This window comes from Ictidomys tridecemlineatus, chromosome 2 (assembly GCF_052094955.1).
Source record: "Ictidomys tridecemlineatus isolate mIctTri1 chromosome 2, mIctTri1.hap1, whole genome shotgun sequence".
Classification (NCBI taxonomy): Eukaryota; Metazoa; Chordata; class Mammalia; order Rodentia; family Sciuridae; genus Ictidomys; species Ictidomys tridecemlineatus.
Window position 1 is genome coordinate 60663295 of NC_135478.1, and position 15031 is coordinate 60678325.

Consider the following 15031-nt stretch of genomic DNA (forward strand, 5'->3'; position numbering starts at 1 on the left):
AATCAGCTAAAATGGTGTTAAAATGCTTGGTGCTTCTAAGTCTACTAAACACTCACCATCTGTATGATCATGATTCTCAGTCAAGCAGAAACCAGTACTCAAAAGTGGTAAGAAAAAATAAACACAAGATTATTACAATTAGTAAAGACACTGAGATATAGCTGGTATTTTATATAGAACAATGCCTTTTACATAATTGGTTATAACTGTATATTAAATATAATAGCAATGAAAGTTAGCAAGGAGTAAAGGTTATTAATGGAAAAGATTCTAAAGCTGAGATATTTATTTATAGATCTGAACTTCAGCATTTTAATATATTTTGATGGATTACATATAATAGTAAAATTAATATTATATATATGAATATATTTACATGTACATATAAAGCTATCTAAGTTCCCAAAATTTACACTATTTTAAGATAAGTTTAAAGGTTAAATATTATGTTCTATGATTTATTTACCAATATAATTGTAAGTGATCAGTTCTCAAAATTTAACTTGATTTGCATTTTTACAATATATGTTAATATTAATATATATTTCTGTGAAGAGAAATCTCAACATGCTCAAATTCTAATATAAAATTGTGATGATGAAACTTATCTTTTAATTAAAATGACATGGGTATGAATATTTTTAGTAATCAGTATTGTTTCATATTTAAATAATCACAAGAAAATCACACACAATTTGAATATGTATTTTTTAAGGTACAAAAAATGGCTCTGAGATTATGAAATCTGTAATATTTTAATTTTGCCATAAAACCAAAATTTAGTTTTTCTTTCCTTGTATTGATTTTGGATGACTTGAATTTCTTTGAGTTTGAATTAATAGAACAGTAATTTATAGAAATTTCTTGATCTTGAAAGCTAATAAAATAGTTGACTTCACCTGTGGATTTTGTATGTTCAAGATACACTTGGTTGTTTTATACATCACTTTATAAGGACCCAATTTTTTACAAGTTTTTCATAGTGTAACTTTTCTTTTTAAGGATCACCATATTTATGTAGGATTATAAATAAAAGATGACTTAAAGATGATGCATCTATTTTTCAAATTGGTCATTGCTTTATTTAGTAGTAAAGGATATCTTCAATGATAATATTAGAAGTTATCTAAATTCTGTAGGATTTATTAATCTAAAATATAACCATACTTTTTTGGTTATATTTTCAACTCTTTTGTTATAATCTGTTAATAATAGCAAATTGAACATATTCCATTTTTCGCCTCTTACTGCTCATCTTAATTATGGAGCTTTGTAGTTAGAACATAGTTCATCTAAATAATTCACAATTTGAAAATGAAGCAAACATATAATATTGTGCTCTTTCAAAATAATATACTTCTTGTCTCTCGGTGCACTGGCACAAAGCAGTATAAAAGTATTACTAAGAGATGTTAAAACAGTATGAAAGGAACCAGTATTAAGGCAAAACTATGAGGCAAACAGAAGGTACTCAACAGGTAGAAGCTGTGTTTAAGTCTTTTGTTTTACTAATGCCACAGGGCAAGCCACCTTAGTATTGTAACCAATGGTGTTACAAAGGAAAATCAAAATAGGAAAGGGATAGTAATTAAAATAGAAAACCTTTAGTCAACCTGATAATTATTTTCTGTGTTTCTGTTTTCTTAACTATTAAGATATGCATTATAATTTGTGTATGAGTTTGTGTGTGTATATATATATATGTATATATACATATATATATTTAAATAACTATAAATAAAATATCATGGTTAAAAATATTTAAAAACATATGTTAAGTACACATATTTTAATGCAATATGTAATATACCTGACATCAAATGTGAGAGTGTGAGAATATATATATATGTGTGTGTGTGTGTGTGTGTGTACATACATACACACACACAGACACACACACTTTGGATGGCATGTGTACATATATATGTACACATGCACACATACATATAATTGGTAGTCTAACAATTTTTATATCTATATATTTCCTTCCAATTTATATAATTGCATACATATTTGCTTAAGGTTTTTCTGACTATAATTAGGTCACTGATGAAACACAGAACCAGGGAAATATTAACATTTTTAATTCAACAGTGTCTAGACAGTTCAGCAACAAATTTTCTTACATTTTTCTATTATTCCAACATCTGTCTATTGTATAGTTTAAGCCATTCTTCTAAATCTATATCCATCTATATCTATGTTTATTATCTCCACATATGAAAATTTTAAGTTCTTAATAACAGCAATGTACATTTTTAAAGAATTACAAATTATCATAATAAGCATAGTAATATGTTAATTGAGCTTCAGTTACTCAAAATAACTCACAATCAGTTTTTATTATGCTTTCTCTAATTAAAAATACAATTTGGAATGATACATATGTCCAGTATATGTGAATGATTATTTTAAGGATACTTTTCAGTATCAAACCTTGCAATCAATAAATGAAATTAAAACCTTGATTTATGCTAGATTATGAAATTATCATTGATTATTGATGCAAAATACTGTTCTCTAGGCATAAATTGACACTTAACCAGTGAGGGACATTCATTGATAAACAATTTAAGTGTTCATTATAATAGGTTATGAATAATGACTGAAAGTTAACTCAGAGGTGATATAGAATATCTCCAGTTACTAATTTCATAGCAAAAATAATAACCTGATAATATCTGAATACTTTTTAAGGACTCTTTCGCCTATATTTTGCCATGGTTAATCATGCAAGCCAGTTCAATGTTTAAAAAATGTGGATAATTAATTTAGACATAAATTAATATATTTGGAGCAGTAAAAATGTTCATAGATATTTTGAGCAATCAAGTTTTTTTTTTCTTAAATAAAACAGAGGCATGTTAAGTATGTGAAGACTGACTTATATAAAGAGGAATGATAGAAAAGCTATGGAAATTTATGGCACGGTGACAATTAGAGTTTTGAATGTCTTTAAGTTTCTCATTAACTTCAGTATTCAACCATGATTAATTGCTAAATCATGTGCTACCTAAATGATGAGATATGAGAGCTTGACCACAATCCTTCTGTGGACTTTGTTTTTTGAAGTAAATAAGAAGAATGGGGACATTTTAGATGATAAATGCAGTGTGGTTTTGGTGATCAAGTGAGCAACAATGCTTTACAAGGGTTGCAAGCTCAAATACCCATAAAGACCATGCAGGTGACGTAAAAATGAGAAAGAAGGAAATAAAGAATAATTGGAACATCCGGTTGCCATGAAAAATCCTAAGTTCCAAGAAAAGGCATTCAAATGCAAGATTTTAAAATCCTATGTCTGGGGAATAAAGAATGGTTCTGGGCTGGATTCAGTCCATGATATGCAAATTTGAAATTTTATTTAGACATAGCATATAGAAACTCAGATTATTTTCAAAATATCTATCTTGCATTATCATTGTACAAAATATTAAAAATAAAGTAAAATAATATAAATAGAAAAAATACCCAAATTTCATAAGTTAGAGACCAGATAATTTAATGTATTTCCTTCAGATAATTTTTCATCTGTCTTACATAGTTCTGCATTATTCCATAATACTTCAAAAATGAAATAATGGAAGTATGAATTCTAGATATTAAAACATTTAATATAAACAACTATTTTAACAACTTTTTCATTATTGATTGTACAGATATGCCATAGTTACTCTTCATATCTTAATGGCATTAACTTTTTTTTTCAGTATTCTTGTGAATACTGAAATACTCACTCACCATTGTAACCTTCTTCTTTTTTCTTCTTATTAGAATTTATTTCCAGATGTGAAATGTTCAAGTGTTTGAATATTTTAGGGATATTTTTAGCTCCCAAACTTTTCTCCAAAATCTGTATTTTTACCAAGAATTGACAGAATTGTCTGTTTCTTACAATAACTTTGCCAAAATAATAATTACTCTTGAAGTCTTTGCTAATTTGATGAAAGAAAGTCATAGTTACATCATATCATTATGACAACACTTGAATGACAAGTCTTTGCTGAAACCAGGCTTGGTATAAATAAAATCTTCATCCTTTTAGCCTCATCACTTCCCAGATGGCATCTATGAAAAAAAAATGGAAATGTAAAGAAATCATAAAAACAGATTCCAATTCTTCTTCTAGTACATATGGCTCTTTTCCATTAACATATTTACATTTAAGTTGATAAAAATTTCCCAGTGGTGTCTAAGCACGAATACATTTATAAACTGAAGTTGTAAAAACTAATAAGTGTTCTTTCATAATTTAGAATGAAAACACTGATGCTTTATGGAATTCTAAGATCACAAATAAAAAGTAACTAGATTTTGAGGATGGAAGACTTAAAATGTACATATGAAAAGATATGTGTTCCCCTCTTTCACTTGATTTGCTTTTTGACTGAGCTTACTTTACCAGGTCTCACTGGAGCAAAATAGTGTAGAGTAAATTGTTCATGTTCTGGAATTCCTCATTCTAGCCAAGATCGAGTTTTCCCTTTCCTTGTTATATACCTTGGGAGTTAACAGGCATTCATAGTTGAATAATTATACCATGACAAGCATGCAATATCTGCATAAACTCAAATTAAGCTCCTATTAAAAGCATAATCTGCATGAAGTATGAACACATATGTTTTTTGTTTTCCTTGGTTTATATCATTAATTTTAATGATGACAAAAAGCAGATGAATTATGGCCCTGATGTTTGTGTGGGGAACCCAGATGAATTCAGGTCCCTTAAATTTAAGAGGGCAAATCCTATTTAATCCAGCTATAAGACTGTATGCATGTAGGTATTGTTACTAGGAGGGGAATGAATAGAGTGATGTTAACTTTCCACAACCTTGGAAACAAGGTGACTTCATACATTCTCTGTAAATGAAGGAGAAAATACGTTAATTCCTTTTATTTGCTTTTAATATTTTACTAGAATAATATGAGAATTCTATTAAAAATTGATTGATATATATCATGTTTGATTCAGTTAGAATCAACTCAGAACCAAACATGTATGAACTACAGGAACTACAAAGTTATAAAAGATATATGTAACAGTGCTTTATGTGTAATGTCTATTAATAAAATAATAATAGAACAAATCAAATAAAAACATCAGGTTTTTATAGTTGCTCCATTTATAACTAATTCTGGAAGCCAGTTACCAGCTTTGCTATATGCTAGCTATATGACTTTAGTCAAGTCATTTTCTCTTTGTCTCTGTTATTCCATCTACAAAAAGAGGAATAATCATACTACATATTTCAAAGGTTATTGTGAGTATAAAAAGTAAATACCTATAAAGCACTTAGGAGAGAGTGCTTGAGTAATAGTTGCTGAACATATACAGTTATTATTACCAGAGACAATGAGTGTTCTTGCTATCATAGCAAAGACAAAACACTAGTAATGTATCTATGACAAATAAAATTATAATTAGCTAAATTTATATATGGTTTAAATATACTTTGTCATTAATACATATTATATCTCATTCAACCTTTGAAACAATTCTATAGAGTATTTCCATTTCATAGATAAAATATTGGTACCTCAAAGAGATTTTAAAATCTTGTTCTGGGCCATAAAACTAATAATCAGCCTAACAAAACATACAATCTAGATTTTGCAATCCATAAACAATAATTATTTTACTACATCTACCTTGAAGTCCAAATAACAAGAAAACTTTGGGTTGTAAAAACCATCTAATGTCTAGAACACTATGTCAGAAGTATGATTTCTGTTATACTAAAGCAGCAGTTGAACAGACACAATAGGAACTGAAGTCAAGGAGGCCACGGTAAAACATTCCTATGAAGTTCAGATAGACGTATTCTCTGGGAAGGTTATCAACCCCGATAATAAAAATTATCATTCCTTCTATTTTAGATTCTAATAGGAATTCTCCAGAAACAAAAGTTGTATTCAGTAATGTTTAAATAGATTAGAGATTGATCATATATCCATGAATGCTTAGTTGGAGAATATCTTTGTTTATATAATATGACCGTATTTTATTATTTAATAGGTAGAATGCATTTTTGTCAAAGTAATTCTCATGGCAGGATTTACAACTATGCATGCTGAGGAGAATACCTTTTCCAAGGTGTATATTTTTTGAAAAAATAGTGGTAATTATTGATTTTATGTAATAATTATAATGATTGATTTAACATATTTCAGCTTCAAAAATTACATTTGTGATTTAAAACTACATTTGATAATTATTTTACTTTTAAAACTACTCAAAACTATTAATTAATATGAAAAGAATTAAAATGCTCATACCTAGAAATCCTAATCATTATACCTTTTCTTGAGCTGATTTTTCACTTAGGTTCTTTTTTTCAATTAACAATAGTCATTTATTGGCAGTATTTTAATGCTTTTTTATTATAGAGAAAACTGAAATTCAAATGTGATATGGCTATAAATCAGTTAAATCTAATGTAAGACTAATACATACTAATCAGTGAAGAAAATTATACCTGCTTTATTCACATAGCATTACTTTTTAAATTTCTCAGCACTTGGTGACAGAGACCAGGGTTACATTTCTTTTGTATCTTCCTACAATGTATATTGTTAAATAACTATTTCTGACAGACTAATTTTTATGAAGCTTATTATTAGTAATTGCTCTTATATGCTTTTGAAGAGCCAAGGACTCTTAATAGCTCTCTCAATTTTGAAATAACTATGGAAAATAAGGAGATTTCATAGAGGCCAGGAAACCAAGTTTGAACGACCTGATTAGCAAAGGATAGGGCCTGAAGTTCAACAGCTGTATTTATAAAAATAAGTGAATTCCAAATAATAGTCAGTGAAAGATGAAGAAGAAAGTAGACTTTTTAAAATCTACACAATCCCTGTATTTATGTGAAAGGAGTGGGACAAAGAACAACAGAAAGAGTAAATGTAGTTAGAGTGAGAGGATCCTAGAATCATACTATGTGACAAATGGAAATATCTTTGCAGAGTCACTAATTTGGAACCTTTATCATGATCACATAAAGTCCATAAACCTTAAGGTTACTTACAAAATATATGTATGCTTTACTTCTCTAGCTCCACTGGAACAACAAACGATTCTGAGGTAACAAAAATTAAGAAATACAAGCTACAAAAAAAGCTCAATGATTTGACCAAGTTACCACATGCATGCAGAAGTCCTTTAAGCTGTCATAATATGTGATGAGACCCAAATCTTTCCTCTCCAGAGTCTGGCAGTAGTTCTTTTCATGCCACCAGGCTCAGATGTCTCTGATTCCTCCCACACATCACTATGTTCATCAAAATAGTGTGCCTCTTTGAGCCTATAGTTCTACAGCTAAAATGACCACTGACACCTTCTCCCTAGAAATGTAATTGCTTATTCTGGCACAAAAATCTGGCACAATGTGGTCCTCAAATTTAGTTTTCAGTTTTTATCTCTTAATATATGTATGTATGTTGCATTGTCTAAACTGAGCTTTATGTCATCATTCAAATATATTTATTTTCTTTGAGGATTGTTCTCATGCTGTTTCCTCTAGTAGATAAGAAAATCTTCCTTCCATTTTCCTTAACTGTCTCTTCTCTCTATGAACTTCTCTGAATCATAGCCATACCCAGCGCACATACACACACCCAGACATATACACACTAACACACATACAGCCCCCACCAAAACATGCTTTTCAAGAAATAAATCTAATAAAGCTTTTATTCATCTTCTAAAACTGAAATTTTTCTTTTCTTATTTTGATTTTCTGTGTTAAAAAGATGTATTTGGAAACATCTCTTATCAAATTCTGCATCATTTATTAGCTTTGTGATTTGTGTATTGATATGCCTAGAATTATTTCTACTGAGTAAAAATAGCAAGGTAAAATACCTTTACTGAAATATGGCATAAAGAAGAAATATTATGTTGTTCAGAAAGTTTTTTGAGATCAGCAAAGAAATAATCTGATCATTTTTAGTCCTTACTAAAGTTGGCTCTTTAGAGAAGGCTAATATTTATTGATAAGCTTAATATAAGTGAAAAATTATAAAGCCCAGTGAAAATTTCTTACCTAATAATTTGACTTAATATTTCAATATTTTAGGCTAGTGTCTATTACACAATTATTCTCACAAATGTATCATATTCTTAAATTATTACTGCCTTGAGATCAGGGGTATTTCCTTGGGTTGTAAGTTCTTGGATATAATTTTCCCATAGAGTCTTTCCAACACAGTCACATTATTCATTTATTCACTCGTTTATTCATTCTTTTATTGAGCATTAGCCCAGTGCATAATTTTATCTTATTACTTGAAAGAACTATGGTAATATTTGTCCATCAGCTTCAGAAATTTTAATAGGAAAAAACAATTCATTTATCATTGACTACCAAGGTTGAAGGTAAAAAAGGACAAAAGAAAGTTGTGAACAGGTTGGTAAGCAACTTTAGGAAAAAACACTTTCTTTTGTTGGGGAAAATTAATTAATATATAATGCAGTATGTATCATGGCCTAAACTTTAAATAAAAAATGTACCTAAATAGGTTAAGTAAAAAGTGATTCTAAGTAGAATGACTTACAAGAAAACAAAGGATGTGCATTGTTTGCACTGCCATTAAATATTACCTAGCATAATTCCTGCCTTGAAACAAAAAAATAAAATGAGCTTAACTAATGTTTTCAGTATGATCTCTTCCTATATATGTCAGGGAGGTTTTTTCCACTATGATTATGATCTGCTGCTCAATTTTCTGTCTTAGAGACCCACTGATTGCCAACACTCTGCTCTGTGCTGCTAAGCAGAAAGGATTCAGGATTTAGAGCCATGCTATCCAAGGGAACTTCTGTGACACTTGAAGTGCTCTGCATTTGCCTCTATTCAGTATTGTAGCCCCAAGACACATGTGGCTTACTATTGACCATTTGAAATGTGACTAATGCAACTGAGGAATGGAATTTTTCCATTTTAATTAATTATAATTAAATAAAGGGATGTGACTCACGGTTATACAGTATTGCACAGTGCAAACTTGAGTCACCCTTTTGGAAAAAGTAAATTTTGGTGAATTTGATTCACAAAGAGATCCACTATGGTCAAAGTGTCATATGCACAATATTTCCTGTGAGATCTTATTGCATTCTTTCTTTACTGAAACCAGTAGTTTTGCCCTATGTAGTCATTGCCCATATACTATTGTTAATTCAGATATACACAAAAGAAAACTAATAAATTTTATCTGCAGGAATTGGAAGACTTTTTCTAGAAAGTGACTTTTCAACTTAATATTAAGGGAAAGAAAGGTCATCCTGGGGTTGAAGACTAAGGATGAGTAAGAGGAGAAGGAAGAAGTTTCAGGCCAAGATGCAAAAAGTATGCCATGATCAGGAAATACTGGATAGTTCAGAATAACTTGCATGCAAGATTTCTTTGGGGAATACTGGATAATTCAGAATAAGTTTACATACAAGATGTGTTTGTGAGAAGCAAGAGGATAAAGAGAAATTTAGAAAAATATAAAAATATTCATAGTGTCAAGAACTATTTTTTTTGTAATTTATGTAATTTTCCACAAAATAAATGTTCATTCTATCACATATATGTAGAGTATTATTTTCTTTCCATCTTAAAACATCATTTATGTTTTAATCATTAAGTAAAATAACTAAAATCACAACATTATTGCCAAAATTTATTACTTGGACAAGATTGAGATTTAGGAAATTTATTACCATGATGTCACCAATGGTTTATAATTTATAAGACTTTGGATTAGACATTAGCACAGTTATTATTTCCTTTAATGCCTTACCTCACCACAGTCTAATAACATTCAGGAAATCCAAAAGACAAAGGGGAAAGAGTAGTCTTGAAAGCTAAAAATAGTCGTTGAAAACTGATGCAATCATGTAATAAAATATGGCACAATAACTTACACGATTCGCTCATGGTATCTGCTAAAGCAATTAGAGTCCATGCAGCTAGATCTTTGTTCATGTATTACCAAACATGAAAACTGTTTCAGCCCAAGTTAGACATATAGGCTATAAGTTAAATTGTGTACATTGGCCTTAGAATATTCAGTCTTACTATTTGCACTTGTGATTTTCTTCATATTCTTCAAAAACAGAAAATCACTGGGTAGCCATCAGATTTCAAAAGGCTTTACAGGTATAGCCGAACAACGAACTAACAACATAGGATGTCAACATACAATTATACTAAACAGTGTTCTTTCACAGTGAGCCAATATATTTATACATCAAATAGGGCTTGCTCATTGGAAAATAGAAACATCAATATTGATATCTTTATATCAATGATATTAAAGTTATCAAATACACTAAAGAGGGTTGTCCATTTTAATTAAATATTTTGTGCAAATACCATTAAATAATATAATTTTATAAATACCCAACATAATTTTAAAGGATTGGAAGTTATGTTCATTTCAAAATAAAATCACATATTTAAAAATCATTTTTTTTTCTAATTTCTTTTCTTTTTTTAATTTTTTAATTGATTTTTAAAAATAAATGACAGGGAACGCATTACAATTCTTAGCACATATAAAGCACAATTTTCATATCTCTGATTATATATAAAGTATGTTCACAACAATTCGTATCTCATACATGTACTTTGGATAATGACTGAAACCAGTAGTCATTGCTCGTATACTATTGTTAACTCAGGTATACAGAAATGAGTATAATTTCTGAAATGATAATCATTCAAATAAATCATTCAGAAATTATTCATTGTTCAGGAATGCTTTTCAACTAGACACTTGTTTAACTTTAGGAAAGAACAATTTTTGAGGCTGTCTTAATTTTTACTGATGAAAACATAGGCAGACATTTCTATTGTGGTATAAGAGACTGATCAGTATCATGAGACAGAATGATTTTACTGCAGCAACTATAAACAATGGAAAAGAGAAAACCATTTTTGAAGGCATAGTAAGTATATTTTATATGGCATTATAATGCATCTTCACATCAGCCATGAGATTTTCTTATCCTATTACAGATGAGGAATCTGAGTTTTAGAAGGGTTTAGAGACTTGCCTGAGGCTCAGAGCTAATAAATGGAAGAGCCAGGGATAACACCCAGCTCTGTCCTCTTTCAATATCCCTAGACCACATTACTACATGTAATGGGTATGAATTTTATACTACCAACATTTATATGCAAGAAATCTTGTTTTGGGCCCCTATCCAGAAATCAAATTACATTTATTTCAAGCCCCCATCTCACTGAGCTGGAAAGGAAATTCAATTTGTTCTGCCCCTCTATAGTACCATATAAGAATATAGGAGATTTATATGGTAGACACTCAGTAATGTGGGTAAAAATTACATTTACAAGAAAGATATTGTATATCAGTAAAGGAGGTGCTCAACTTAGCATTTATTTATGGAGTTGAATAAAAAGGAGGAAAGGTTTGTACAGATTACCTGACACCATGACGAAGGATAGTTTTTCATCTTTTCTTGAACCATAACTGATATGCTTAACTTCTCTTCCTGTGAAGTTTAATCCTCCATCTTGTAAATCAAGTATTACATGAGATTGGAAGTATTTCTCATCTACCTTGGCATTGTCTGATTGACCTGGACATATGATCCCAGACATCAAATGCCTCATATGAGGGGATAGTCCCCCTGTCTTTGTCAGTATAGTAAAATATCATAAGCACAAGAAATGATCAGAATTTTTGTAACAGTATTGTCCACCATACCACCTCTCCCTGCTGCTTCCTTTAACAAGTAATTAATAATCTTATACACAAATTTTAATAACATTTTCTATGATCCATGGCAAAAGAATTTAGATCTTTTTTTGAGAATCTCTTTTTTATTATTTCCTAATTTGTAATCAAAATGTAATCTAAATATTTAGAGGTTCTTTTATGTTTTTATTAGAATATATAAGTTAATTCTAGATATAATATTAATATTTATGTGCCTATGATAAATTATTTTTCTGAACAAAGTTTAGTATTTTTTGAGTTAAGGAACTATCTTTAATACCTCTTTTACATTACATTAGGAAATTGATAATAAGGGTAACAACATGTTAAATTTTCATAGTATTTTTTTAAGGTGGTAATATGAGCTGTAGTTTTATCTTACTGGTTTAAAGTGTTTTGTATATTTTTTTAAAATTTATATAAAAAGTCTATGAGGCTAAATATCTTAATCTAAATTTATTTTGGGGGACAAGAAACCTGGAGATATGGGATGGTGACCCAAGATCCAAACCTGATTTTTGTCTAACTGGGCTGGGTGCCTAGCTCACTACCCTTCCCACTACAACTTGGCACAATTCTGATAAAACCTATCATATTACACAATGTAAATTTTAGAACTAAGCTATAGAACCATCATTGCAAAAGGACAGCTAATTTCCAAATACAAGATCGATACAAGGAAAGAATAGAATAGATAATTCTCACTCATATAGTAATAAAACCAAAGAACACTTTTGGTTTACTTCCTTTTTTATTTTCCTCTTTAATTCAAATGAGTTTTAAGAGTCATAATTTGAATTCCTGCCATTAGCTCCATCAGAAGTATTAAACATTACATAAAGTGATCCTTACTGATCATAAAATGAACACCATTTACTATTCTAAGATAGAAAATACTTTTGTGTGAATGGTAGAGAAATTGCCAAAAAAGCTATTTTTTTTTCAGACTATGGATAAGTTAATGTTCTACTGGAAAAAGCATACATATTCTGACCTAATTAATTCCCAGGGCACTTGGGTCTGAAAGAGTGCTCAGAAATGTTTCCAAATTTACTCCACTGTCACATATAGGTTGCAGTAGCTAGACACATCTGACAACAGGTCTCAGTCATACATTAGTCACCTCTGTATCGAGGTTTTTGTTGTCATGCTTTCCCACACACATTCTACCTCGAGACAGGAGCGTATTTTTATGTGTAGTCAAAAGTTCATTTCTGTCTCTGGGTACTTGGGCCCCCCTCGAGCAGAATTCCCTGTGATAAAAATGTGCTTATTGTTCTAATGACATCATTTCCAGTTTCACTGGGCCTAATATTCAGTTTGATGTTTCGTTCTTAGAGGCAGATAGGGATAGTTTCAGGAACCTCCCCTGCTGCATGTGCAAGTTTAAAATACAGGAGAAACATGCATGCACCACAGTTTACAAACAACAGAGTGGGGAAATAATTGCTGTAGCTATTTAGTACTTTGTAATGTTATCTCTACAGAAAAGTAAGGGCATGATTTATTCTAGACATATAATCTTATGGATTGTTACTTTTTTTTTTTAATCCAGGAAGAAACTTAAACTTTATTTAAATTTAAAATTCTTTCTTCAAGAGCCATTAGGGTTTCCTATCCTGACACATTCTGTTCTTTAGAGTTCATTTACATGTTATTACTTGTAATATGCAAACTGCTATTAAAAATCCAGCTAAGTATAAATTTGGCTAATACCAGCTCATTTTATCCACTTAATTTATTTTCTCATCTCTGAAGTTTACACAAATAAAAACATTCCTTGTTTTTGGATGCGCATCTTCAACCTGTATAATAAACTGACATGTTGAAAATACTTTGTCTTATAAATGAAATGAACCCCTTATGAATGAAGCCCTTCTCTTGTTTTAACCTACAGGACAACATTTTTAAACTGGAGGACTCACATTTTGAAAATGGCCGTGGGAAGAGTCCTTATGACCCTAAACTGCTGACAGCATCTCTTTTAATAGGTATGTAGTAAAGGATCAATTAAACAGTGAATCTGTCATAAAAAAAATAACCATGTTGCCTGTTTATTTTTTACCTACAAAGATATTTCACTGTTAATCATAAGCAATCTTAGCTTGAGAACATCAGTTGTGATATGCTCAAGTATTTTAAAAATAAAAAATAAAAAGCAACACTAAATTCTCTTTTGGTAACTGCACTTTCAAGTAGGATTCTTTTTGTTGTGATGATTTAGTGCATCTTTTAAAAGGCCTGCTCTGCTGGGAATGAAGTTTAGCAGTAGCCTAGCATGTGTGAGACCCTGTGTTCAATCCCCAGTAGTTCAAAAAATTTAAAAAGAAGAAATGCAAATGGTCTGCCTAATCAATATACAGTCCCACTTAAACTTCAGTATTAATTTGATAAAAAATTTTATTTTTCATATCATGAAAAGTTGCTTAAATAAAGAATTTTGAGAAATTATTAAGAAACAATGCCATTCATTCTACTCTGTTAAATATGTCCAAGATCTATAACTGCCTCAAATTTTGGACAACTTGTTCCACACAATCAGTGTAAATGGCAGCACCTTTGGCAAAGCCCTTCTGTGTTGCTCAAGTTTTCTCACTCTTTATCTTGTTTGCTAGAATACTCTTAAAGAAGCCATTGTGTATCCACTTTTGTGATGTTAGGCTTTCTTTTTAAAAATGTGCCATAACATTTTGTGATTTCCTCTACTTTTCCTCTTACCATGTTTTCTTCAAGCTTTCCTTTATCCTCTTTTTATTCAGTGTTGCATTAGTGGGTCGGGGTGTTCAGATGTACTTCCAATGGTCAGAAGTGGGTGATAGAATTAGGTAGAAGTAGGAGATAATGTTAGTCTGTATTGAAGGATAAAGAATATTTTGTATATCCTTTTAACCATCTCCATACTGTGATTAAATAATTACACAAAGAGTGATCAATATTGAAGTAGTGTTTCCTTCCTTCTTCCTTTTCTTTGTATTTTGCTTTTTATTCCTTTATTTTTTGAGGCTACCAACAGCATAACACATGAAATATTCTGTGTTGTGACTCTGCATAGTGATACAGAAATGGTGTTCTTTTGCCCTTTTTCTATAAAATATGGAATATAATTATTTGATAGCACGACCAAAATAATGTGAAAATTTCAAGTACAAAATTTCTAGTTTAATATTTAATCTAGATTTTAAAAAATTAAATTATTACCTGATGTGTCATAAATTTGTAAACCTTTTCATCATTTTCCCTTTATAAATAATTCCCTTTGTACTCAAGAAAATAAAATTCTTGTCATGTAGCCTACCACATT

At 30.1% G+C, this 15031-nt stretch overlaps 2 protein-coding genes across 3 annotated transcripts in view; one reads left to right on the top strand and one right to left on the bottom strand.

Moving 5' to 3' along the window:
* Positions 1 to 15031, top strand: part of LOC144375101 (semaphorin-3A-like) — a 268754-nt gene that overhangs the window by 91931 nt on the left and 161792 nt on the right. For both annotated transcript variants that reach the window (XM_078038659.1, XM_078038658.1), the window contains one exon: positions 13628 to 13721. In XM_078038659.1, the coding sequence (XP_077894785.1) occupies positions 13628 to 13721 (94 nt within the window). The remainder of the gene's footprint in view (positions 1 to 13627; positions 13722 to 15031) is intronic.
* The window catches only part of LOC144370521 (dystrophin-like), a 129284-nt gene continuing 117759 nt past the window's right edge, over positions 3507 to 15031 (bottom strand). The window contains exon 10 of the mRNA XM_078031331.1: positions 3507 to 4068. The gene's annotated coding sequence lies outside the window, so the exon portion shown is untranslated. The remainder of the gene's footprint in view (positions 4069 to 15031) is intronic.